General features: G+C 36.8%; 1 protein-coding gene across 1 annotated transcript in view; it reads left to right on the top strand.

Moving 5' to 3' along the window:
• LOC124639612 overlaps positions 1 to 26957 on the top strand; it is a 55674-nt gene extending 28717 nt beyond the window's left edge. Inside the window, exon 3 of the mRNA XM_047177055.1 lies at positions 25481 to 26957. Within this exon, the coding sequence (XP_047033011.1) occupies positions 25481 to 26935 (1455 nt within the window). The 3' untranslated portion in view covers positions 26936 to 26957. The remainder of the gene's footprint in view (positions 1 to 25480) is intronic.
• The last annotated feature ends 419 nt before the right edge of the window (positions 26958 to 27376 follow it).

Below are 27376 nucleotides of genomic sequence, written 5' to 3' on the forward strand. Positions count from 1 at the left end.
TTCGAGAAAATTTAAAACTATCCATCTTCTAATTATATTTTTAAAACAACTATTGTACCTACAGTTTTTTATTACTCCAAATTTTTCACCGACATTTTTGTAATCGAATATCCCAATTACCATTTACTAATAACAAGCTCAATAAACTCTATTAACACAAACAATAGCAGCACAGTTTTTAGTAAAAAACCTATTACGAAAACGTTCGATTTTAGAAAACTAGAGCAGTATTTTAACCACAAAAGCTCGATAATATTAACCGACACTAAGGGTCAATCCCCACTGAAAGAGCAGCGGCCGGCAGCGGCTGGCAGCGGCCGTAAATGCAAGTGATTGAGCGCGAGCGCGGCGGGACGCGCGGCGCCGCGCTGGGCCGCGCCGCGCCGCGCTCTTACATTGTCCGTGCTCTTACGGCCGCTGCCGGCCGCTGCTCTTTCAGTGGGAATTGACCCTAACATTGACTTGTCATCAACACGGCTATTCCAATTAACTTTTATATAGGTCAATGTTTGACGGCTGCTAATAAATAAATCGAAACTACGACACTAATATAATAGAGTGAAAATAGTTTTTGTTTGCTGGTACTTAAAGGCTTAGAAACTCCTGAATCCATTTGAAGAACTCTGCCATTGTTGGACAGCTACACTATTTCCGAGTAATATAGGCTATATTTTATCCGGGCACGGGAAGAGTACCCCCAAGACGCTGATGAAACATCTGATACTAAACTAGAGCTGCGTTTTTAGCACAGAAGCCCAATATTATTAACTATGATAAGAGCGCCCGTATACTGTAAACTTTTAGTAGGCCGATAGTTTGTTTGGGCCCATAAATCAGTATGAAGATGAATGGTTGTACGCACATTGCAAAGATCAGGTATTTAGCCGGTATCAGAACGACTGAAAACTTTGATTAAAATCAAGATTTTCTTAAAAAAAAAAATGCACCCATCAGGTCAACTGTCGGCCGACTGTTTAGTCTGCAGTTTGGTACTCTAACATTGACTTGTCATCAGCTTGGTTCTATTCCAATTAACTTTTATATAGGTCAATGTTTGACGGCTGTTATAAATATAATAATATTAAAATAGTGTGTTTTTGTTTATGACATTTTATCACGCTTGGGGATTGAAGGGTTAGGGAGTATAATGGTATTACACGATTCCTTGGTTATTATGTTTACGTTTCATGCAATATATCTGTTTTTTTATTTATCGTAAATACATATTTCCATAATGCAAAATGTTAAAAACAGTTATGCATATTTTTTATTCCCCGCCCCCGGTGCAAAAATAATGTTACGAGTTTGACCACTGTCTATCCGCTGACACTCAGCACTATAGCTCTCAAACAGATGAATTGATTTGGATTAGATTTTTTAATGAAAGCTGGTATGGACAGCCATATCTGGAAATTATAGCTTCTCGAGCCAACTAGAATAACTAGCACTAGTGCTACATGTATAGACAACATTTTTACAAACTTAAAACCTTTAAATAAACAAATTTTAAATGTGTTGGATTCTGATCACTCTGGTCAATTAGTTATTTTTCCTATGAAAACTAACAGAGCTCTGAGAAAAAATGTAAGTTTTATTCCTGTAAACAAACATCGCTTGGAACAATTTAAAAATAACTTGTTTGAAAAACTGCCTGAATTGCCCTATCATGATAATCCTGATCAAGCTTACAGCCTTTTATTCAACTTAATTAATTGTGAATTTAAAAAAGTTTTTACTACTAAGTCCATATCTGTTTGTGATCAGGCAACATTTAGTGATTGGGCAACGCCGGGTATTTACAAAAGTAGACAGAAGTTGTTTGAATTATACTATGAAAGATCATTCAATCAAGATGAAACATTTAAACAGTACGTTAAAAACTATTCAAAAATATTTAAACGAGCCTGTACCTCTGCAAAATCAGTACACATAAAACAGAAAATAAAAGCTTCTGGAAATAAAATAAAAACCACCTGGAATATAATTAATTCAGAAATAGGCCGATCCACTGTACGGAATCGAGACTTTCACTTAAAAATAAACGATGTAGACATTAAGTCAGACTCGGAGGTAGCATCTGAGTTTGAAAATTTTTTCACCAATATCCCCATTTTAACAACCAGAACTCTGATGGCATCTCCCAGTTCGGCTCTTACAATATTAAAAAATTGTGTTGCGGAATGTGACAAAGGTTTTGAATTCACGGTTGTCAGCTCTAAGGATATTATTCAAGCGTATAAAGATCTCGATGTAAAAAAGACTGCTGACCTTTGGGGATTGTCAGTTCAGATAATCTCATCGATAATTGAAATAATTTCACCTTATTTAGCAACTGTGTTCAACTCTTGTGTTGCATCAGGTGTTTTTCCTGACTTGATGAAACTTAGTAAAGTAATTCCATTGTTTAAATCTGGTAGTACAACCGATCCATCAAATTTTCGGCCAATTTCAATTTTACCCACTTTGAGTAAAAATTTTGAGAAGTTAATATTACGTCAATTGTTGAGCCATTTTAATAGAAACAACTTGTTGCACACTAAACAATTCGGATTTACCAAGGGTCGTTCTACTACGGATGCGGGCGTGGAATTGCTTAAAAATATATTCGAGGCCTGGGAGAATTCGCAGGGTGCGCTCGGTATTTTCTGCGACTTGTCCAAGGCTTTTGATTGCGTGCACCATGATATACTCATCAGGAAACTTCACCACTATGGTATCAAAAACAAGGCTCTTGACCTTCTGACTTCTTATTTGCATAATAGAATTCAGAGGGTGGATGTCAATGGTAAGAGGTCTTCTGGATCTACGGTCACCATGGGGGTTCCACAGGGTTCAATTCTAGGCCCTTTTTTGTTCCTTATTTATATTAATGACCTCCCTTATCACGTAAGGGATAATCACAAGATTGTGTTGTTTGCCGATGATACTTCACTCGTTTTTAAAATCAAGCGCCAACTCGACAATTTTGACGAAGTTAACAATGCACTCTCTAAGGTTGTTCATTGGTTTAATGTCAATAATCTTCTTTTAAATGAATCTAAAACGAAGTTAATTAAATTTTCAACGCCTAACGTAAGGCAGTTACACACCAATGTACAACTTAATGGAGTAGAGTTGAAGCCTGTTGAGTCAACGGTATTTCTTGGTTTGACCGTTGATTCCAAACTCCAATGGGGCCCACATATAGTTAAATTGTCAGGAAGGCTTAGTTCAGCCGCCTATGCTATTAAAAAGATCCGACTTATCACCGATGTGGACACAGCCAGTATAGTTTATTTTAGTTACTTTCATAGTTCAATGACGTATGGGATTCTCCTTTGGGGAAACTGTGCGGATGTTGAAACTATATTTATTTTACAGAAAAGAGCTGTTCGAGCCATTTATAATCTGGGTCCAAAAGTTTCTCTCAGAGAGAAATTCAAAGAAATAAACATTCTGACTGTTACCTCTCAATATATTTTTGAAAATTTAATGTACGTTCGTAAAAACATTTCTAACTTTGTTCAAATGTCTGATGTTCATTGCATAAATACTAGGAATAAACATAATCTTGCTGTACATGCTACTCGCCTCCACAGAGTAAGCAACTCGTTCATGGGTCAATGTATACGCTTTTACAATAAACTTCCCAAAGCGGTTCGTGATTTACCTATCAGGAAATTTAAAAATCATATAAAATCCAAACTTTTGAAAAAAGGATATTACAAAATATCTGATTATTTAAATGATAAAGAAGCTTGGGAATGAGCTGCTCGCTTAGTGAGTGATATCTTTTTAAATGCCTGTGTATTGTTACTTTTGACATTTAAATATTATTATCATCAGATAACATTTTATTAATGACATTCTTTTTATTGACATTTATATGTTATTATTGTATTTTTTTTAAATTTATTATTATTATTGTGAATGTGAGTATCGTGTATGCGAGCAACATTATATATCCTTATAACATAAATACTGTCTGGCGGGTTTGAGTATTTTTGAATGGCCTACGCAAATGTTCTGCAGATCTGGTATCGTCGTGTGACAGGTCGTTGAGCTCCCTAAGATATGGTTGAGCTACACGACGACTGATGCATGCGTGCCGTCTGTTGGGACTGGTCAGCTCCAGCCTGATGTGGCTCTTTCCTCAAAAGGCCATTCCAGACCGCGTACATGGTGACACTCACACATAATTATTTCATTTATAACATGTTTGGACTTTAAAAGAGACTATGACCCTTGAGTTTGTTTCGGCGTTTCTTCTCAGGGATCAGTCAGTTAGGAAATGCCGGCCTCAGCGTTCTTAAAATGACGTGTAAAAGTGATGTAATGTCCAACTTGCAAATAAACAATTTCATTTCATTCCATTTCATTTCATTTCATTTCATTTAATTTCATTTCATACATATATTATTGAAATAACGAAAAAAGAAATACAACCTAATAAATAACAGTTTAATTTTAGTGTTCTTTGAAAAACAGTACGAAAAACATGCGTATTAGAAATTGGTAGCTCTTTCATCTCAATTTCATGTTCCTGATCAACTGAAAACCTTACCAAATCCGTTCCTCCCTTATCAACAAGATAAACAATTCCAATTAACTTTTATTTAACTGACAGGCTTCACGCGTCATTAGCCAGAGTTAGGGGCACGCCAGACGTGCGCGCGTTCTGCAGCGGTAACGCTTATGTGTTTACAGACCATTTGTTTTGAATCGACGCGTCGTTATCTTGATAGGCCTTTAGATTGTGTGGGATGGTTGTGTGTGGTGATTTTTATGGAAGTTTTATTTTTTAAAAAGGTATTTTTTTAGGGTTGATTTAGTAACATTGGATGAGGTAGTAGTTATAGGGTTAAATCAATTTTTGAATCTTCTTGTCTGCTATTGTTATGTCTATGGTTTTGCATTAGTAAATAGTAAATATAGTCGGGACACATTTTTCACACACGGTCGGTTAGCCCCATGGTAAGTTATTAATTAACTTGTGTTATGGGTGCTAACACGACTGATACACTACATATAGCTACATATATACATATTTATAAATACATATTGTAACACCCAGACCACGGCTAACAAGCATGCTCATCACACAAATGTCGACCGCACCGGGAATCGAACCCGGAACCTCAGGTTCGGCAGTCCGGCATGGTGACCATTGCGCCATCGAGGTCGCCAAAGAGGAAGACCTGGGAAATTATATGCATTACTGCATATAATTTCCCAGGTTTTCCTCTTTGGCATTACTGCATATAATTTCCCAGGTTTTCCAGATCAGACTAAAAGTTCGTAAATACAGCCTAAACTTTCTACATTTAAGTATCCACTTTCAGCTCAATAGCTGTACTTAAAAATTTACAACCACAAATTATTATAAATTACAATTTTCTAATTTCTTCGAACATAAACTTGTCAAAAACTTTGTAAAACAAAATTCTCTTCAGCCATTAAAAATATTTCAGCCACCTGAACAGAAACTATAAAAACCATAATCCTTAAAAAAATATAACTCAACTACTTAACACTTCTTCCATTAAGCACGACTATTGGAAAAGTTGGAAAAAAAAGAAAATTTCACATCGCCGACTATACGGCTCTTTATCAATTCAACATCGAGAAATCGTGTCTCCATCCGAGTTTTATCGATTCCACTCGATATCGGACATCGATTTCGTTTTATTCGAGTATTCGATTAGGCGACTCGAATCGGGTCAGGGTTGATGTCTGACCTTTGTGTTTCAAGTCAGTGTCAATTCATAAGAGGTGGTAAATATTTATATGTTCATTATATTTGGCCGTGACAGAATAGCAATTAGGTTTTCTGGCTAATTGGGATCGTTTTCACTAAGTGTCGGTTAGTTGATTGCTATTAATAATTCAATACAATTGGCCTGCGATGTGATGTAGCTATCAGTGCTGAAGGTCAATTTATATGACCTTGGGTGAAGGTCAGTCTTGAATTTTGTTTATAATTTTGGGGCTCTTGGTTAAGTGATAGAAGGAAGCTTGGTAAAGCTAGATTTACTTACTATCACTTGTAAAAAACGTCGAGACTCATTTTTGTTTAATTTTCTTCAAATACTGTACCTACCTTCTTCTTCTGACCTAAACCTGACCATAAAGTATTTGGGTCTTTTTATTTATTTACAATTTGGTCGGACAATTCAAACCTTCCCTGGACCTCTACAAACATTTTAAAACCAAAATCGGCTCAATCGGCCCAGCCGTTCTCGAGTTTTAATCAGACTAACGAACAACAATTCATTATTATTTATATAGATGTGTTGACAGAAGAATTCATATTTTCACCATATACGTGTGAAATTAATCGAAAAGAAATGCTTGACTCTTATTTTTTGTCCTGACAATAATTAACAAAAACCTTCTATCTCCATGGGTCTCAATTTTTTTTTTCAAAAACCATTAATTAAATTCAGATAAAACATTAATAATAAATACAACCCTTAAATACTAAATTGATCCCAAAACTATAATAAATACGATTAAACAAAGTTGAAAAAGTGACAATAAGGATCATGACCCCAACCCTCTGGGCCCCTGAAAATACCCACTTTTCGTTGTCCAAGCTAGTTTTGAATATTAAATACATGAATATTCGAGTATCCGATTATTCGATACCTACGTGGCTTGAATTCTAATCGCCTAAAAGTACCTACACTGCAAACTAAACAGTCGGCCGATAGTTGACCCGATGGCTGTCAATTTTTGTTTTAAGAAAATCTTGATTCCAATTAAAGTTTTCTGTCTGATACCGAAAAAGTCGATGTGGCCTAGTGGGTGAAGAACCAACCTCTCGAGTATACGGGTGTGGGTTCGATACCAGGTCAGGTAATTGCAATAAAAAAACCAATGCAACTTTTCTAAGTTTGTATATATTTTCTAAGTATATCTTTGACACCAATGGCTGATAAAAAGGTGAAGGAAAACATCTTGAGGAAACCTAGTCTACAGTCTGAACTCACCAACCCGCATTGAGCAAGCGTGGTGATTAATGTTCAATCCTTCTCCGTGTGAAAGGAGGCCTGTGCCCAGCAGTGGGACGATAAAAGGCTGTAACAGTCTGATACCGGCTAAATACCTGATCTTGGTAATGTGCGTATTTACGTAATTGCCATTCATTTTCATACTGATTTATGAGCCCAAACAAACTATCGGCCGACTAAAAGTTTGCAGTGTGCTTGTGTCCAAAATCGACTAGTTACGCGAATTTAGATATTGTTGAGTTTCATTTTAATAATCCTTGTCATCGTTTTGTAGATTTTTATCTGTTGCAATCGGCTTTTGTTTTTACTGTTTTTGGATAAAATCGACGTTGAAGTGTTTTATAGGATTAACTCTAGGTATACTATCTCTACTACAGAATTTCTTTGTTTGTTTCTTTGTACCCTAAAGGCTCCGGAACGACTTGACCGAATTGAACATTTCTTTCACAGTTGGAAAGCTAGGCTGACTCCGAGTAACATAGGCTATATTTTATCCCAGCACAGGCGGTAGTTCTCACGAAAACGGCTTGTGTGTAATAAGCTCACAAAAATAAGACACTTCTGTATTCTTTAAAATAATATAGCCATACTTTAGTAGCTATACAGTGTCACCATAATACTTTTGACACAACTCCATCACGTCAAAATACTATAGGCACACTGTACCAAAACTATAGTCAAGGTGTTAGTCCAAACTTACCTATTCCTTGGTCACGTACAACGCTGGCCTAAGCCATACAATAGACAGACAACTAATATTGAAGTCTGCATTATATATCTATAGTTCTATAGTTCTAGGCACAAAGTTAGAATAGTGCATCTTAGACTTGGTCTGAAGTCAGGTAGACTGAACAGGGAAGTTTCAAGTTGAGCGTGTAAGATGTTATTGAGGTAGGGCCATGAAAGCAGCGGTTATAGGTTGGTTAAAATTTAACCGGCTTCAAAAAAAGGAGGAGTATTCTAAACTCGGGTGTGGCTAATAATTCTTTAAATGTGACAAGAAAATATTATGTTCTGATTGCTGCCACGGCCCAGATGATATCCAAACTAATATTATAAATGCGAAAGTAACTCTGTCTGTCTGTCTGTCTGTCTTTTCTTCACGACTAAACTACTGAACCGATTTGTGTGAAATTTGGTACAGACATAGTTTGAAACTTGAGAAAGGACATAGGATAGTTTTTATTACAAAAAAAAATAAAATTATTCCGGACATATAGCGCCATCTATTGGTCAAATCAAAAATCTGCTGGTAGTCACTATTCCACGCGAACGAAGTTGCGGGCAAAAGCTAGTACTTACATATATCGGGTGTGTCGTTCATAATCACATTAAATGAAATGCGTTAATATACTGGTTATTATATGTCCATTAACACAAAGAGAAAAGAAAAATACGTAAAAATAAAAAAAATGAATTTTTCAAACAAAGTAAATAGAATAAAAATGTGAGAAAATTAGAACACCATATAAAAGTCAGTCATTACAAACAACTGTAATTTTCCCTTGAAAACTGACAGCTGTCAACTGATCAAAACATTCGATACTCCTAACTTTATCTCTGCTTTACACATGATGTTGTAAATTATAAAAACGAAAAATGACTCCTGTGGTTAAACCACTGAATGGATTAGGTTATTTTTTTTTACAATTCGCCATAGAATATCATAAAGTATATGCGATAGAATTTAATGTGATTGTGAACGACACACCCGATATATTTTTTCAAACTGTTTAAAGATTTTTTTAGCATTGTTTTTTGCCTCAAAACGTTTTAAATCGACTGAAAATTCCGTAAAAGGTTTTCCGAATGTTTTATGTAAACTGTTAACAAAAAGCTTGTTGAAATAAAAATTTTGTATTCTTATAACTACTTTTGCACAATTTTATTTCTTTAGTGAAGATAAAAAAAAAAAACTATTTTTTATGCACACAGTTACACCCAATTAAAGTACCAGAAATAAATGAAAACTACATATAATACCTTATTGTTCGTATCTTCGTAATCAGAGATTTATTTTAATTAACACTTAAAATTTTTAAAAGAACCTCGCTTTTATTAGCACCAATATAAAATCAATACTCTGACATAGTTATTTCCTTCACGTCATTTTCAAGGCCCCACCCAAAAATTTTAACCCGAGTTTTTCTTAATCCATTTGATTATTATTGGGCTAAACTTGACAAACCAGTTAATTGCTTACATACCTTTGAAGCCTTTGTAACTAGGTTTCGGTTAAATTTAACTGGATAACGTTATGTAAGATAGTTACGGATAACTGGTTCAAGTGAGTTATGGTTAAACTGGAAAGGGCCGTTCACGATATTTGTATTTATTACGACTTGGAAGATACTTTGGTGGTGCCGTCTAGGTTTAAAGTCCCGCATTCGGCTGACTAAGCTGTCGGCCGATGGTTGGCCTACAGTTTATTCAGGTAATCATGAATCATAATTAGGGTTTATTTATATAAAAACATATATAACCTAAGATTAATTAAATAGTTTGGTTTGTAAGTCATCTTATATTAAAATAGTATTGCTGCGCCCTAACAGGTTATCAGGTATGTACCTCTACATTCTGTAACACCTATGTATCACTCATGATCGTAATAAATATTTGAAGTTTGAAGAGTTTGTGAGTTGGTTGTCTTGGTTGTAAGAACGTGTTAATCGTTATAAATTGTCAATAGTTTGTGAAATTCTTTCCGTGATAGATAGCTCATTTTATCACAGAAGCCTCATCGTCATCTTCTTCCTGCCATTTTCCTAATTTTTATTTGGGGTTAGCACACCATGTTTTCTTGTTCCAATGACATAATATTGTGTCTATATGAGTATGGAATTGGCCATGATCTTACAAGTAATATTCCTATCATAGAAGCCTGTAGGCAATTTTTCATCCGGGCCCACAAAGTAGCCTTCTTCCGAGGGTCGAGTGAAACCACTGGTAAAAGCTAGTTAGTTAGAATTTTCTTCCGATTATATAATAATACAAGCTATCTTCTATAACATTACATAACATTATATCCCTGATAACATATCATCTAAAATGATTTATAGATGTTACAGTTTAAGTTCTGAATAAACTTGTGATGCTATGATCGATGATATGTCGCAGATGCTATCGCTTTCAACATAGTTACGAGTATATAATGTATTATATAACTTCTAAGTTCAATGACCTAGCTAGAGGACAAAGGTACCAAGTTTTACTTTGTGTGAAGAGAGAAAAATACGGACGAATAAGGTAGAGTAACTTATTTTGCATTGTTAGACTATTCTACTTAGAAAGACGAAAGTTTATATGTACCTATTGCTGTTTGTTCATATTTCATGAAAAATCTGTTGAATGGATTTTGAGTAAGCAGTCATCATTTCCCGAGCCTTTTCCCAACTATGTTGGGGTCGGCTTCCAGTCTAACCAGATGCATCTCTGTGCCAGTGTTTAACAAGGAGCGACTGCCTATCTGACTTCCTCAACCCAGTTACCCGGGCTAGGAATACTGGTTGTCAGACTTACTGGCTTCTGATAGAAAGACAGTAAGATAGATTATTATTTGTCAGAATAACATATTTAAGCTACATTTTATTCATGTGCGAGAAGTATTTTTCAAGGGATGGGAGTGAAACCGCGGGTGAAAGCTAGTATCTTGATAGCTTGAGACTAAGCGTATGTGTAGTTACGAAAATTACCAATGTAGTTTAGTAAAGTACCAATGTAGTTACGTTTAATGTACTTTTTGGTCGATAAAAGTATCTAGTACTTTTATTAGTTCTTGACAACATGTATTTATTTTGGCTAAGCGTAAACGAAATGAAAATTATTATCAGGTATTTATTATTAGAGGATTACTTCCTAAAAATTGTTTTATAATTTCTCGTATCTCAGGAGCTTCATAAGATTATCAAAAGTCAATTAATGCCATTTTGAAAAATGTCAACGAGATCAATTACATTTTTTCGATAATTTTTCATAATATTCTGACGGCAATGGCAGCTATAGACCCGACTAAGTGATCGGCCATTTTTTGTTGAATAAAATATAAAGTATCTTTAAAAATATGAAATAATCCGTTCATTCACCTTTTAGTTATTTCCGTGTTGGTTAATTTATAAAAGAGAGTTTTATAAATGCCTATAAATATAATAAAAAGACAAACTGCAAACTGATTTATAAATAAACTTGTTTAACAGTTTTGTCCTTTAATTTAATAAGCCCAATGAATGAAGTCTCCCGTAACAGAATATTGAATTAATTTGAGTAAAACTATGAAAATACCTCTTTGAAATGTAAAGTAATTTAGTTTCGTCCATTTTGAGTGCAAACTTTCGGGTAGGGTTGGGAAACTATTAAAGGTTTTAGTATAGTTTTAATATTTTAAATGTTTGCGAAATAGATGAATTAAACACGCCTACAGTTCTGTGGAGTTCGTTTACTTGGATTTGGAAAATAATATTAACTGTTTGTTCTCTGATGACAGTCGCTCCTTGTAAAATACTGGTAGTTAGCTACATTTGGTTAGACTGGAAGCTGACACCAACATAGTTGGGAAAAGGCTCAGCAGATGACGATGATGATAAACGATTGTTTGTTCTTTAGACCCAAAAAAATTAGTTTCCTCAGAGTACTATGTGTTGTAACTTAACTCATCGGTAATTTGTAGAAAATTATTATACCTACCAATTTTAGCATATTAAAAATAATCATGCAGATAGTCAGGCATATAAATTTGATCATCACTAAAACAAAAAGTAACCTATAAACAATTATTTCTATTCCCACTAAAAATAAAACCAAAAATCAAGGTCCAAAAATCAATACCTACGTACTCTCATATCAATTTTTCATAGGCAACGCCTTTCCCATCCAAATGGCTGAAAAAAAAAAACTCGAGGATTTTATGCATGATACCATATGACAGTTTTCATGAAAAAACGCTCTGAAAAAACTGTGCGACGTAAATACTATGGTAGAATTTTGAGCAGGTTTTCTGTTAAACTAAATTATACCTTATGTTCTTCAGCTTAAGGTACGTTTTTCGTTGACAAAGGTAATGTTGTGTAAGATTAGAATGTATATGTCACCGGAAAATAACAAGATCCGTAAGTTTATCAATTTACTAGGAAGTTTATAAACTTTCGTAAGATTCTAAACGGGTGATAAATTGTAATATTTTACGTTCATATTTTCGTAAATTGATAAACTGTTTGAACTCACTCGTAAAATAATAAGTAAGCAGTAACCAAACGCTACGTGCTATCTGATTGGTTGGCTGTCACGTGTCACTTCTCCTTCCTAAGCATTGCCACTATGAACATTGACCAATCAGAGAGCAGTGTGTTATTTTACGTATTTCAAAGATCGTATATCTAAAAGAGTTTCTGTGATTGTTCGAACTATATAAAATCTTACGAATAGATATTCGTTAGTTTATAAATTTACCGTATGACGTCGGAAATTGATAAATTTACGAAAATGTGGACGTAAAATATTACAATTTATCTCCCGTTTAGAATCTTACGAAAGTTTATAAACTTCCTAGTAAATTGATAAACTTACAGATCTTGTTATTTTCCGGTGACATATATAACTAGTTTACGTTTGTTTAGAAAAGAGTAGAATACCTGAAGCGTTTGTTGATCAATCTCTAGGGTTAAGTCTTGTAAATGTCAACGACGAACCCTTCATAATATGAAGTTATATATGTAGTTCATTCGTAATCATAATCGGTGTCGTCACTTTTTAATTGCACCTTCTTTGTGTGAGAAGAGGCCTGTGCAATGCAGTATTTCATACATACTGATTGTTTATCTCACCTCTATGACCAAATTAGTGGGTTCCAAAAACGTTAACAAAATAAGTACACTCTAGTCAGATTTTTAAATAACTACATTGACAATCACAGCTAACCTTAACAGCTCTTTCACACAGGAGGATTTTTCTGGTGTGAAGAACAAGCTTGTATACGCTCGATAGATTATGAGCAGCAAAAATCTGTCGAAAAATTTTTGCTGGTGTAGAGCCCTCTAAGGAAGCTAGTAAAAAATGTCTAAACATATGAAAATATCTTAAGGCATTCATTAAGACTATATTTCTTACATTTCCTTCCAATATATTTTCCATTCATTCATATTTCCCAAATCAATCAATCTTTCTAAACAGGTAAAAAAACTTCTATACATAAACACAAAAATAACCTAATAAACAGAACACCTACGTATTCATCCATTAAATTATTCCGAAATACTTTCTCAGAAATCCCATTGACATATCGTCAAGTACCATTTAGGCAGAAATAATACCATACAAGTAAAGTATTCCCGGTATATTGATTGCAGGCCCGCCGCTAGCTGTTTGTTCGCCCGCGTGCAAAACCGATTATGCCGCCCTACGACTACATATTATACTGGGTTTTGTCAAAAAATATATAAGGGGTGGGGTTCAGGGGGACCGGACCCCCCCGCCCATTCATATCCATTTTACTTGTCCAACAGAAAAAAATATGTACATGCACCGCTCTGATTGCTAAAAACGCACTTCGTTTTGGATACATAAATATTGCAATAGGTACATAACATATTACACATAACTTTTTATTTACTTGAAATGCTCTAAGTCTTAGAGTAACCTAAGAAGTCCTGAGTTAGCCCATAAGCAGACTAAGCAATTGCTTAGGGCATCAATACAGTGCAATCATTACCCAAGTGGCCCCTATGTATTGAAAGATTGTGATTAATGGGTAGGTACCAACATAATGTATATCAAAGTGCTGAGAGTACAAGTGCAAGTGAACAGATTATGGGTAACTTAAACTAACGAAATTAAATATATATAGCAATGTTTAATTTCAGTAAAATATGTTATTAATGGTTTTTGGTGGGTTTCCCGTTGAAAAAGTCGACGCATGAGACACTTTTCATATGTAAGGAAGCGCGAGCGATGCGAGCGCGAAATTTTTTTAGTCTAAGGACACAAAACAAACAAAAACCACTGTAAATTAACAAAGCAAAGTCAAAAAGTAAGATATGCACAGAAATGAAGTGCTAATGTACATGAAGCCGCGAGCGAAGCGAGCGCGATTTTTTCCTTAGAGTTTTCATGAAGTAGTATCATAAAAAGCCAAAGTGAACAAAAAGCTATAACGGACGTGCGCGAAAAATGATTTTTCGGAATAGAATGCCTCAACAATTAAACAAAGATAAATTGCGATCAGTGCCGGTTTTAACTCTACCAGCGCCCTGGGCGAGATTTCTACGGCGCCCTTCAACTGCAATTCAAACCCATACGAAAAACAGAGGTGTGTGTAGTTACCGATTGCGCGAGCGAAGCGAGCGCGAATATTTTTTTTTTATAGTTTACAAGTCGAAGCAAAAATTACGTAAAATGTAGCCCAATCGTACATAGGTTATTGCTGGTTGGTGAATGCAAAAACACCGGAACATGTCTTCTGATTGCGCGAGCGAAGCGAGCGCGAATTTTTTTGTTATATTTTAGAACTCAAAACAAAAATTACTTAAAATTTTGCCCAAACGTACATAACTCTTTGTTGGTGTTGGCGCCTATGTATTATATTTTTGGGACTTAAAGTAGTACCGTAAATAAGAAAGTTCATATGGAAACTAGAAGTTACTTTCTTATTAATAAAAGAACTCAAAAACGATGCTACCTTTTTGCTAGGGTAGCCTAAAATATTGTTGAAAAATAAAACAACTGTAAAGTGAAGCAAGCCCGAAAATTTTTGAGTTTTGGATCACTAAAAGTCCTAAACATATATAATAAAAAACGACTGTGAAGTGAAGAAGCCGCGAGCGAAGGGAGCGTGATTTTTTTTGAGTATTGGGACATTAAAAGTAGCTATATGTGATAAAAAATTGAAGCGTAAAGTAAGGAAACCGCGAGCGGAGCGAGCGCGAAAATTTTTGAGTTTTGGGACATAAAAGTAGTGTTTGTTCGAGAATTTCTCAAATTTAACGCGGAATTAAACACAAATTCGCTTCGGCGCCCCTGAGCCCGCAGCGCCCGGGTTATTCGCATACGCTGCACCATAAGTTAAGATGGCCCTGATGCTATCCATTCATTTGGATACAGTTCTTGTAAGTTGCAATCTTTGATGAAATTTAAAACAAAAATAGGAGTAACATTCTGATCAAGGATTGGTGGGGGCGCCTGTGGTGCCCCTTATATCCGGCGCCCTGGGCCGTCGCCCAACCGCGCCCTACCGCTACTAACTGCGATATCTGACATGGAGGCGCGAGCGCAGCGAGCGCGAATTTTTTTGGGGATGCAAAGGGTGAACCCGTCAAAATTGATAGGGGACGACCAAAGCGAGGGCGGCTATTGCTGTGTTCGGAAATATTGAAATCAAATAATTGGTAAAAAGATATTGTATTTTTTTAATATTACGTGATAAGTCACTCGATTTGCCGCCCCCTAGGACGTGCCGCCCGCGTGCGGTGCACGCCTTGCACGCCCGCTTACGGCGGGCCTGATTGATTGGCTTTACAAAGCGAATATTGTGCGTATACCGAGAGGTAATAAGTAGGCATTAACTCGCGTACTGCGAATTCGTATTCAGTTGGGGTTTGATGGCAGATATATCGGTTTTGTCAAGATGTTGGTTTGTGTGGGACGGGGATATATAATCATTCATTCATTTGCAGGGCTTTCATACTGGCAGCTTTTCCTTGAGTACGGGCGCGGGCGATGTCGTGCGTTCAGGAGCGAAAGCGCAATTGACAATTGTGTGACAAACATTAAGTTAAATCCCTCGCGACACTACACTGCTATGAATTGAGTTGCGTTGCGTGGAAAAACTATGAGGAAAATCCGCTAGTGTGAAAAGGTGACCATTGGCTGTTATGGTATTTGGCAAGGTAGTAAATTCAACCTGTTAATATTCAGTTATTCTGTAATTTCCACACTTCAACCCCTTAAATACGTACATGCTCTGACTTTACAAAAGTTGTTATTTCAACAGTACGTACAAAACTAAAAAAAAAAGACAGCACGAAAACCATAATTTTTTCCCTACTAAAATGCGATTGCAACTCACGAATCGACCCGTTAATGCGGGTATCACAGACATTGACGTTCGGCTCAAATCGCGGGTTGAATTGACAATTGGCGCGCGTCACCGAACCGTATCAATGGATTTGTATTAGCTTTGATTTTTAGGATGAATGCTTCATGCGGGTTTAACGGGGTATTTTATGCACACAGGTTTTTTAGGGTTAATTTTCGTTTGGTTATAAAACATAATGTTTAGGTTATATTTTTTTCGCATTTTGTGTAGGGAATAAAATTAAGTATGGTTTGACTGTTCTCTCAGTCAGTACAAAAAAAAATATTTTAAATTTGACAGCTGTCAACTGCACTAAATATTCGGTACCACCCTAAAGCAATGGCTTATAACTTTGATTGAGTAGGTAAATACAATAGATTCTCTTTTGATTTTTAGACCAAACTGATGACGGTATCCTGCAGGACTCCTATGGCCTTACTACAAAAACTTAAACGCCTGTTTTACACTTGTCTAAAAAAATTGTGGCTGCAAAATAAACCATAAGTCAACGTCATAATTTCATTTTTTTAGACAACGCTTAAACTGACGTTTAAAAGTTTTTGTGGTAAGACGGCTTAACTTTTGATTTTAAGACCAAATTAAACGAAATACTCTAAGCAGTAAGAATATAAGATTGATGACCAGATGAAGACTTTAAATACCAAATTTCACCAAAATCAGTAGGTACAGTATGAAAGCACCAGATTTCAATCATGCCATGGAAACATGAAATAAACAATCATGGAAAGCATACTGCTGAATTGTGAATGTATTATTCATGTAGTTACTCTCCTATTTATTCTCTTCGGGGAAAGGGTATAAATATGACGTTGTGATTTAGCAGGATTATAGCTTATAGCTCATATAGGAAGCAGCTTATTTCTAGGGGGTAGTATTATGAACAATTAAATCTGTATGTTTGGTATAATTCTGATTTGAAGGATGCTGAATAATATTGATGCATAAGGTATTAGGTATAGGTTAGTGTTTTAGTATGCGAATGGGAGATTGCTTGTTTGTCACAATTTTATAGTTAAACGAGTTTTGGTATGCTTGGGAGTATGTTGCGCCACTTTTATCTACACCAAAAACGCATAGGAGGTGGTGGAGCGCGTTTTGAGTGGTTGTCTTTTGTAATATTTGATGTTCAAAAAGTGTTTTTCAGCCTGTTTTGAGTTAATACAGTTTGATTTTCTATTTTGGCATCTGGAGATAGTTACTCTACTTTTCTGACAGCTTTGCAATTTTTACAAGAAAGTCATTATTTCCATGAAAAAGATGAGATATCAGAAAGGTCCTTTTATAGTTCGGCCGCTCAGAGAATGCGTTTCTGACACATCGCGATTGAACTGACGACGTAACTTTGTAATGGCGTTGCAGTACGATAAAAATATTTTTGCTGGTTGTTTATCGTTTTAACAATTGTTGAGCATTAAAACAACATTATTATATCAATAATAATCAATGAATGTTGTAATTTTGTGCCAAATTGAGTGTCAAATAACTTGGTAAACAATATTTTTCTAAATCTATACTGCGCTATTACAAGGTTATGTCAGCGCTTTATATTTGTAGTGCTGTGCTAAAAATAACAGGCAAGTATCGTAATCTGTTCTGGTTGATGGTTCTTATACAGTTATAGGTACTTATAATATAAAATAATACGTTTTGTTTTTCTTTTTAAGAATTTGAAAATAATGGACTATAGGATAACTTTTATGAAATATAAAAATAAAACTATGATCAAACTGAACGCGCGAAAGAAAGTAGCATTTTTATATTTAGGTTGAAAATGGTAACCCCAAATGGCATCATGGGCCGTCATTTTGTGACGCTAAATAGTCATTTGTTGTCGTTTCGTGCGCTAAGACTAAGTGCCCTGCCTCATTAGGACGCCAATGGCGACGTCGCCGGCTACGTATCCAAGCAGTTAGTATTGAAATGTATGGAACCTAACTCACTTGGCGACGGTTTGGTAACGTCGCCAAATTGGAGGCGTGGCAACGAGCTACAGTTCCCTATGTGGCTTCTGGCTACCGTGGCAACTTGGCGACGTGGCCACAGTAGCCACTATAATGTACACGGTAAAGCGCACCTCCCTCACACAGTCGCCAATGTGGTCGCCAGTCAGCTTGCAATTTCTTGAGCGACAACGTAAACAATTGACTGTCGAGACGCCATGGCCACTCGACTTGGCGACATTTGGATGCCAGAAGTAGCCAGACCTGTGCCGCTGGCGACGTCGCCATGGCGTCCCAGTGAGGTAGAGCTCTAAAAACCTGATTTTGGAAGATTTTGACCGAGATATCAGGATTGATTCTGTTATTGATAATACCTAATATACACGTAGGCGAAGATGATGATGAAGACACCACCTCCTCAAGCGAATCGGAGTCTGATTAACATTCTGTACGCACATTCAATTCAATGTACTTACTTTATTGCATAGAAATACAGATTGTAACTTTGTAACAAAGAATAAATAAAACGATTTTATTATATGAATATTACCTTTTTTTGGTTTCCACTTAAATAACTAAAATATAAATTTTAAATGATTCCGCCAATTTAAAACGAAAATAATCTTAAAATAATGCGGCGGTTTATTTTGGGGGAACGGTAACGAACTCAGTGTTATGTTGTGCCCATCACTAGTCCTGACTAACTGATAGGTGTCAGGAACGCATTCTCTGAACGGCCGAACTATAATTTATTATATTTTACTTTTCTAATTAAAAGTGAACCTTCAAAATCAGGTGTAATATCTATATTTACGGGAAATCCAACAGTTACCTATATAATATACACGGGTTGCAATAACATATCACATATCTGTATGTATGTTTGTATGTCATAACATAATTTCGTTCACGCGTAAACTAGAGAAGCTATTAGCCGCTGATTAAGCAGACTAATTGATCTCTAGAGGTTCCATCAAAGGACAATCTTGTAATGGTAGGCTGCTGTTCTATTTTGTACTTAAATGGCTACGCTATAAAGGTGCTTTTTGATTGATGTGTTATCTGTTAGGCTGCTGTTCTATTTTGTACTTAAAAGGCCACATTATAAGGGTTGTTTTTGATTGATGTGTTGTCGGATTGAGTGTAAGATTTAATTTTAGTAAAATGTAATAAGTTTTTTTTATAGTTTTTAACTTGTTTTAGTTCGCCAATGACAGTAAATGCTATACATAAATTATTTTAAAATAGATTAGAAAATATATTTAAATATTTTTTCTAGCACTTAACGGTTGAATCAAAACGTTTATTTACAGCTTTTCAGTGATACGAATAGTTGTCACTATCCATATAAGTGGAACGTTCTCATCAATACAAAGAATATAAGCCCAAACACGAGGTAGTTTGCATATTCAGTTGTCGAGTTCCCTCGACCCTCTCTGGTGTCCCTCATCAGGACAGCTTCAAACCTTCACTTTTGAATAGTGCTTTCAGGCATACACCTGAGTGTCAAGTTTTTACTCTATGTATGCTTACAACTTTCGAAGGTTGCCCTCGATTTCTCAGGGTTTCCATCATCAGATCCTGACCTTGATGACAATGGGACCAATTGGCAGCTATTCCGCGAACAAAAAAAGAATCACGTAAATCGGTCTATAAATCTCGGAGTAATCGATGTACATACATAGAAAAAAAAAGCATACCGGCCGAATTGAGAACCTCCTCCTTTCAGGGAAGTCGGTTAAAAATCGATTTTTTACTAGTTTTATTTTCATTATAAGCCTTTTAGTATCCCAATGAATAGTACAGGTCTTTATGATACAGAGAAGGAATGAGCGTTAATCACCACGCTCGCTAAAGCTGGTTAGTCGATTTCGGATTTAAATAGTGTGACTATTTAAGCCCTGTTCATTAAATAGACACTTGAAAATGTTTACCACACTCTATTAAACTAAAACCGACCCCATTAAACCATTTCCATAGAAAAGGCTGACAAAGTCCACATAAAACACTTCTATCTCCAGTAATAACTGGTTTTATCTAGTTTTATCAGACTATAAAGCTTAACAATTCAACATGTTTAGTACATACATTCAGTCAGCTTTGAAAACGTTTGAAATGGTCCTTTAAACATTTTAAAGCTTCAGTATTGGTCCTTTGATACGCAACTGTAGTAGTTTTTAATGGATCATGAAATTAAACCCAGTCGAATACATTTATACACTGTCTCTCTCGTCTATCATCGAATTAGGTTCTGTCGTTTCGAAGTTTTCTGGCAAAAACTGATTCATCATCATCAGCCTATCACAGTCCACTGCTGGACATAGGCCTCTCCAAGTGCACGCCACTGAGATCGATTTTCGGCTTCTCGCATCCAGCTGAAAAACTGATTACACTAGTCAACAGCATTTTCGTATCCAAGGTGAAACATTTTTGCAGATTATCTATCACAGAATCGAAGTCTAGAACACAGGACTGCTCTAGCAGTTCTAGTTTTGGAGAAAAACCAGTCTGAAAATGCCTAAAAACGCTTTTTTAACGATATTTAAAGCCATTTTCTACAGACACTATTTTTTTCGTATTTTCTAACTAAAGAATCATTTAGTACTGCTCTTCTCAATTCAAATCCAGTTTACTTTACATCATTACGAGTTTTCTTTGACTAGTGTTATTTACGACCAAAGTCTGGATTAAATGCAATTGCTTTATATAAAGCACTATAATGTCCATATATTTATATAGTGAATGTAATATTGTCCATTATCGAGCACTTTGCAAGTAAATTAAATCGCCAATATGTTGACACGGGGTAAGTAAATTAAGTGATAATGTGCGGGTAGATAATAATGTACTCGTATCAGGTGGTTTTTGTATTTACATATAGGCTACTTCATAAGTGTATGTATATTTTATTAAAATTAATGGCGTCCAGAACAACTTTTAGGCAAGTGACTTCCTTCTAAGGAGATCAGCTAGCTGCGCAGGACATATTATAGTGCACAAGCATTTGCGCGGCCACAGGTTCGTTAGTTTTTTTGATCGGAAATGATCAGATTCTTATTGACTAAAACCCATCATGTTCCTTCTTAAGCCCTTTATGTATCAGCGCCGCGGTAACTCTTTCGAACCATTCCGCAGATCCGGCAAGCTTTGGCCCTGGTGGGCCCCGCTGGGGTTTACTTACTCTCTTTCGGGAACATAGTTGCGTTGTGTATTTCGTTACTCTCATAGTCCAGTGGAAAAGACTCCGCACACCTGGATAGTTCTTTATTATTTAGTGAATAATATATACGAAGTAGATTTGGATGCCAATGACTGTGTTTTGGATGGCTCGTTAAACTGTAGGTCTCAGCTGTCATTGAACATCCTTGGCAGTCGTTACGGATAGTCAGAAGCCCGTAAGTCTGACACCAGTCTAACCAAGGGGTATTGGGTTGACGAGTAACTGAGTTGAGAAGGTCGATAGGCAGTCGCTCTTAAAACTCTGGTACTCAGCTGCATCGGGTGAGACTGGAAGCCGACCCCAACATAGTTAGAAAAATAAGAATATGAAGTAAATTCCAGTATTCCATCGTAGCTTCCCAATACCAAAAATAGCACCAATACTCTCTCGAGTACTAACAAACTAAACAAACAAAAGTCATTTCGATATGAATTCAACAAACGTGACTCCATCAGTTTTTCACTGAAATGAAATGAATTTGTTTGGATGACAATCCAGAGTTATTACAATGTTGGTTCAGCACAATAGTATTGAAAATTGGGTCTGGTAGATATTTTTAATTGTTGGATTTTTGATTGTTATATTTTGAAAAAAGTGTGTTATCAACCCTCATCCCCATCCTTCTCTTATTTATTTAGTTATTTAAAGTTCATGTAATTTTCTCCTCTTTTGTTCAAAATGTTATGTTCATACATAATACGATAAGGCATTTTCTAAAAAAGTAAATACTCATTTAAATAATTGTAGGTATAATTAAATAGACGGAGCATTAATTAAATTTTAAAGTCATAGCTGCTTTGGGGCCAAAATATTATCATCATCATAATCTTATTGATCCCTAAACGACAACGAAAAATAAAGTAATAAAAAATCCTTTCCAAGTTACCATTATCATTCAAATAATATCTTCCCGTTTCTCAAAAACACAGTGCATCTGAAATCGGATTCTACTTAAAAATAAAAAGTTGCATTCTGAAATATTCATTTCATATGCAAATGCATCTCTGAATAATTTATTGCATCGTATGCATATCCGATTGGAGATAATAACACAGGTCTATAAGCATCATAATGGATATTTTTAAGTGCAATCTGGATCAAATTTTATGATTTCAGCGTTGTGTGCATTAAGCATTAAATTTAAGGAGTAAGGAAGGGTGAGCGGAGATGCCATAATGCAGGTAGGCGCCTTTTTCTAGGTCAAATTTGTACGGTGGGCATGACCAAAACTAACAGTTACAAGTGAACTAACGAGGCGGTAGTATTTTTTGAGACATCTGTCAACGATTTTTGGTATTACAAAAAATATTCGGGTCCAAAGAAGGTGTATAAGGGCGAAGATAGTAACGTTCCTCGTCCCTTGAACATCCACATTTGGCGCGCTACTTTCTTAGGAGGTTTTCCGTTGTGGCACCTCCGCTAGTCATTTTGTTCTCCATGGCATTAGGTATTAAATTATAATTGCAGTGAATGCATTTTTGTGTTAACTGACGCGAGAGTTGGCATGGGGTTAAGTGCGGGTTAATGGATTCATTATAATATGTTTTTATCTTTTGATATGCAATTACAGCAAACATGAGGTTTTGTTATTGAGGGTAACGAGCTGCTATTAAAGAGACAAAACCTAAAGTAGCGTATGAAAAACTATTTCTTAATTTGAGTCTTAAGGATGCAATTGTTGGCTTAACATAATTCGTGGCATTGGGTTTTGCAAGGTCGGTTGTAATACATGGCAAAGAAATAGTTCCATATTTAATTTTTATTTATTTAGTAAACATACACACTAGCATCACATTATTACCCAATACAATAGTGGTGTCCACAGCTACGTACTAGATACATAGTATTCACACCAGATCATTAAAACTTATTTTTCAGACTTACCCTTTCAGACTGTAGACTAAACAGTTTTATTTGAAGGTAACTGTGATTCCAAGCTTTTTGTCCCTAAATCATCGTAATGCCCTCACTACTTACCAAATCCTTTCAAACCCTTACTTTTACCTTTCAAAAAACACCCAATACTAAACAAAACTTACAAAGGTTGTGTTTAAGGCTCATATCTTACACCCAGAGACTGGAACACGATGTAATTGCCTCCCGTACCTGAGAGAAACCTCCGAGAGGTAAGGAGGTAAGAGAGGTCACGTAACTAAGATTTATACTACTGCTTATGCTGTTGTCCGAAATTCTGCTTGCTGTGCTCGTTTCAAGGTCATTGTGAAAAGCAGAAGGTTTTGTGAAAAAGGGTTGTAAAGATTTTCTTTCTGGAGTTTATCAAAGACGCCTCTGTCAGTAATCAATGATTAGGAAAGTAAAGTTATTTTCTTCGTCTTTAATTGTTTCTTATTGCTATGAATACTCTGGCATTGTGTTAAGATGTATTGCAATTGAAGTCTTTTATGGTATGTCTATTAAATTTTCTACTAACCATTAATTGCTGAAACTTACTATTGTGAGATTTGAGTTTTTTTCATGTTATCGAAATTTTACTCGCCATTCCTCAACAGTCAAAATATGTTAAATGTGAGTGCTTCGAGACCCTTAAAATCTCACAAAGAACTTCAAAGCCCCAAAAATGACAAAGCAACACTTATACTTCTAACTTCCCTGTCGGACAAGCCTTGTACTAGATTTTGTTAAAGTCAGCGTCCGCAATAAAAGTACCAAATGGGAATGAAGAATTCCCGGTTCAAGTAATCCCCGGAGTCCGGGTAACGTGTTGGGAAGATGGTTAATCCCCACTACTGTTCTGCCCGTTGTCAGACGGATTATCCAGCGAGAGTGCTTTAAAATTCGTCAGTGAAAGAAATAAAATAAAATATGATGACTTTTTTATTTGTTTTTTAGCAAAGGGAGTTGTTTGATTTGATTTAAAAATTTCAAAGAGTTTCGAAATGTGTGTGTGAGTTTGGATTGTTGAAATGAAAGCAAGTGTGGAAAGTCGTCTTAATCTTTTTTAGCACATTGATGTGGGCTCTGGGATTGCTTGAAAGAGTTACCACGTCCCTAGAATTCAAAGGGAGGAGTCAAGAATGGGTGGGATTTTAAAGAGTGAGTGTCCGATCAAAACCGCCCCAAGCGCAGTGGGTCATTTGTTTGACGATTTAAATAAAAGTTGATTGATGTAAATACCAAAAGACGTAACGTAGAACATATCGTATCTTTACTAACATTAAATGTACGGAAGCAATTTTGTGCATATGTTTAGCTTTTATGCTAAAATCACTGTTTTTGTTTTATCTAGATGTGAGAAATACCTACGAGATGCGGGCGAAATTACAGGGAAAATGTAATATTTTAAAAGCCTTCTTCAGAAACGATCTTTCGAACACTGAAATATTATTTTATATCGGTCTAGTGATTCCTGAGATTAGCGCGTTCAACCAAGTCAGTTCTCCAGTTTTATTATGCTTAGTTTAAATTAGGTTCATTCTGGAAGAGATTTTTACCCTTGAACAGGATAGAAACAGGATAGAATCAATTAATCAGTATTGAGCCAACATTACAGATCCTGACTACTTCAACGCGTGATGAACTCAATGTTTGAGTTAGAAACTAGGACAGACGGACGCGTGAGTAGAAACCGTATAGTACTAGATCAGATTGAAGGTCTGATTTATCAGTTTGACCTTGAATAGCTGTTGAAGGATTGTATGATTTCTACCTACACATATTTTGATGATTTTTAAGAATTAGAATTATGTCTTAATGTTTATGTTGGGCCGGTTTGTAGTTCTTAAATACAAAGGAACTTGTTACGACGAAGATAGCTGTCATCCATTTACAGCATTAATTGATCTATCGATTAGTACAGATGTTACTTTAACTATCTCTACCATCTGTCTGTCTTTCCTGTCAATACTTCTGATCCGATTTAAATGACCGTACAAAGATAATTTGGAACCTGATAAAGGGCACTTTTTTTTGTTCAACTGTTGGAATTGGTTCGAAGTCAAATGATTTATTTCATTAGGCCTTTACAAGCACCTGTGAATAGGTTTGATTCTAGTTGCCCATTCCAAAAGTAGCTTCCTATGGAGAAGTACGGGCAAGAAACTCCAATTCGAATCAGTAGTAGTATAATCAGCTAGTAACTTCATAAATACATTACGCTAAAGGTATAGCGTAATAATATATGAAATTACTACACCTAGAGGTCCAGGTATTTATCAATGGTCACCAGTTATGTCCCCTAACGCCTGAGTTCAACGCCTTCAGTTATTTCGTGCAGTAATTCGGCTAGGCTAGCTACTGGAGTTTCACAGCGGAAATGCTCAAAGCCGACATTACCATTACCACCGCAGCAAACGCACTGACTCCCCTTTTGCAGAACATCTGGTCAGCAGAAGAGTTACCTGATGACTGGAACAAAGGCCTTCTCATCACCGTACCCAAGAAAGGAGACCTCAGTGAATGTGGCAATTGGAGAGGCATCACTTTGCTCTCGACTCCTTCCAAGGTGCTCTGCCAGATCATCCTGGACAGGCTGTCGGGGGCCGTCGAGCCTCTTCTGCGTAAAGAGCAGGCTGGCTTCCGTCCCAACCGATCGTGCACGGACCAGATCAACACCTTGCGCATAATCCTCGAACAGGCATCAGAATGGCAGAGGGACATGTACTTGACCTTTGTGGACTTCGAAAAAGCCTTCGACACGCTGCGATGGAATTGCATCTGGGACCGGCTTCGTGAAATTGGAGTCCCCGAGAAGATCACGAGCATAATTAAGGCCATCTACGGGAAATATTCTTGTAGGGTAACTCACGACGGCCTCGTCTCGGAGGACATACCGGTTCATGCGGGTGTACGCCAGGGGTGTCTCCTTTCGCCTCTCCTCTTCCTTGTTGTCCTTGATGGCATCATGCACCATACCACCAAGAACAAGCGCCGCGGCATAGAGTGGGGACTATCCAACGTCTTAGAAGATTTGGACTATGCCGACGACCTATGTCTATTGAGCCACACGCGAACCGACATGCAAGCCAAACTGGACGACCTGCAACGAGAGGCCATGGAGACGGGATTAAAAATTAACACCCGGAAGACCCAGGAAATGAGGTGCGGAGTGACGTGCTCATTACCGTTGCTTATCGGCACAGAGGGAGTGGAGAGGGTCCACAAGTTCACCTACCTCGGGAGTGTTGTGTCGGAAACAGGAGGGACCGAGGAGGACATCACGTCGAGGATCGCCAAAGGGAGAGCAACCTTCGCACAGCTCCGTCCTGTGTGGCAATCACGGAAGTTGACCAGGAGAGTTAAGCTCAAAATATTCCGGTCCAATGTCAAAACCGTATTGCTGTACGGATGCGAAACATGGAAGGCCACAAAAGACATCTCGCGTAAGCTCCAGGTCTTCGTCAATCGCTGCCTTCGTCGTATTCTCGGTATATACTGGCCCGAGAAAATCTCCAACATAGAACTGTGGGAACGCTGCGGGGAGACACCGATCGACCAGCAGATCAAACGCCGCAAGTGGAACTGGATCGGCCACACGCTCCGAAGGGACCCCGATCACATCCCGAGGCAAGCCCTAGACTGGAATCCCCAAGGGAAGCGGAAACGTGGCCGCCCTAAACAATCCTGGCGGCGGACGATCATTGCAGAGGCGGCGGCTACAGGCAGAACGTGGAGCGAAATAAAGCGCGAAGCTCAAGACCGAACGCGATGGCGGAGCACTGTGGATGCCCTCTGCCCCATCTAGGGGACATAGGACTCTAAGTCAAGTCAAGTAAGTCAAGCTACTGGAGTGCCGATCATACGCGGTGATCGACATTCGATTAATCTATGCTCTTGACTTGCGGTGTATGTGCTATGATTGTTGTAGCTACTGTGGGTTTGGAGATTACTGGCTTTGTGGGGGTTTATTCAGAACGATTAATAATATACTTTATTATATATCCTTACTTACCTAATATTATAAATGCGAAAATCCCTGTGTATTTGTCGCGCTTTCAAACCAATACACCTGAATTGATTTACGTGAGAGGTACACAGATAGTTTTGATAAAGTGTGAGAAAGGATGTCTCGCGGAATTAACGCTCAATATTTTTCCTAACATTTTTAGAAAGTACTTAAATACTTTTTATATCTGAGTGTAGAGAATAGTTGTGGACTGCGAATAAAATTGCATAAAACAGTTAG

This window comes from Helicoverpa zea, chromosome 19, assembly GCF_022581195.2.
Source record: "Helicoverpa zea isolate HzStark_Cry1AcR chromosome 19, ilHelZeax1.1, whole genome shotgun sequence".
Classification (NCBI taxonomy): domain Eukaryota; kingdom Metazoa; phylum Arthropoda; class Insecta; order Lepidoptera; family Noctuidae; genus Helicoverpa; species Helicoverpa zea.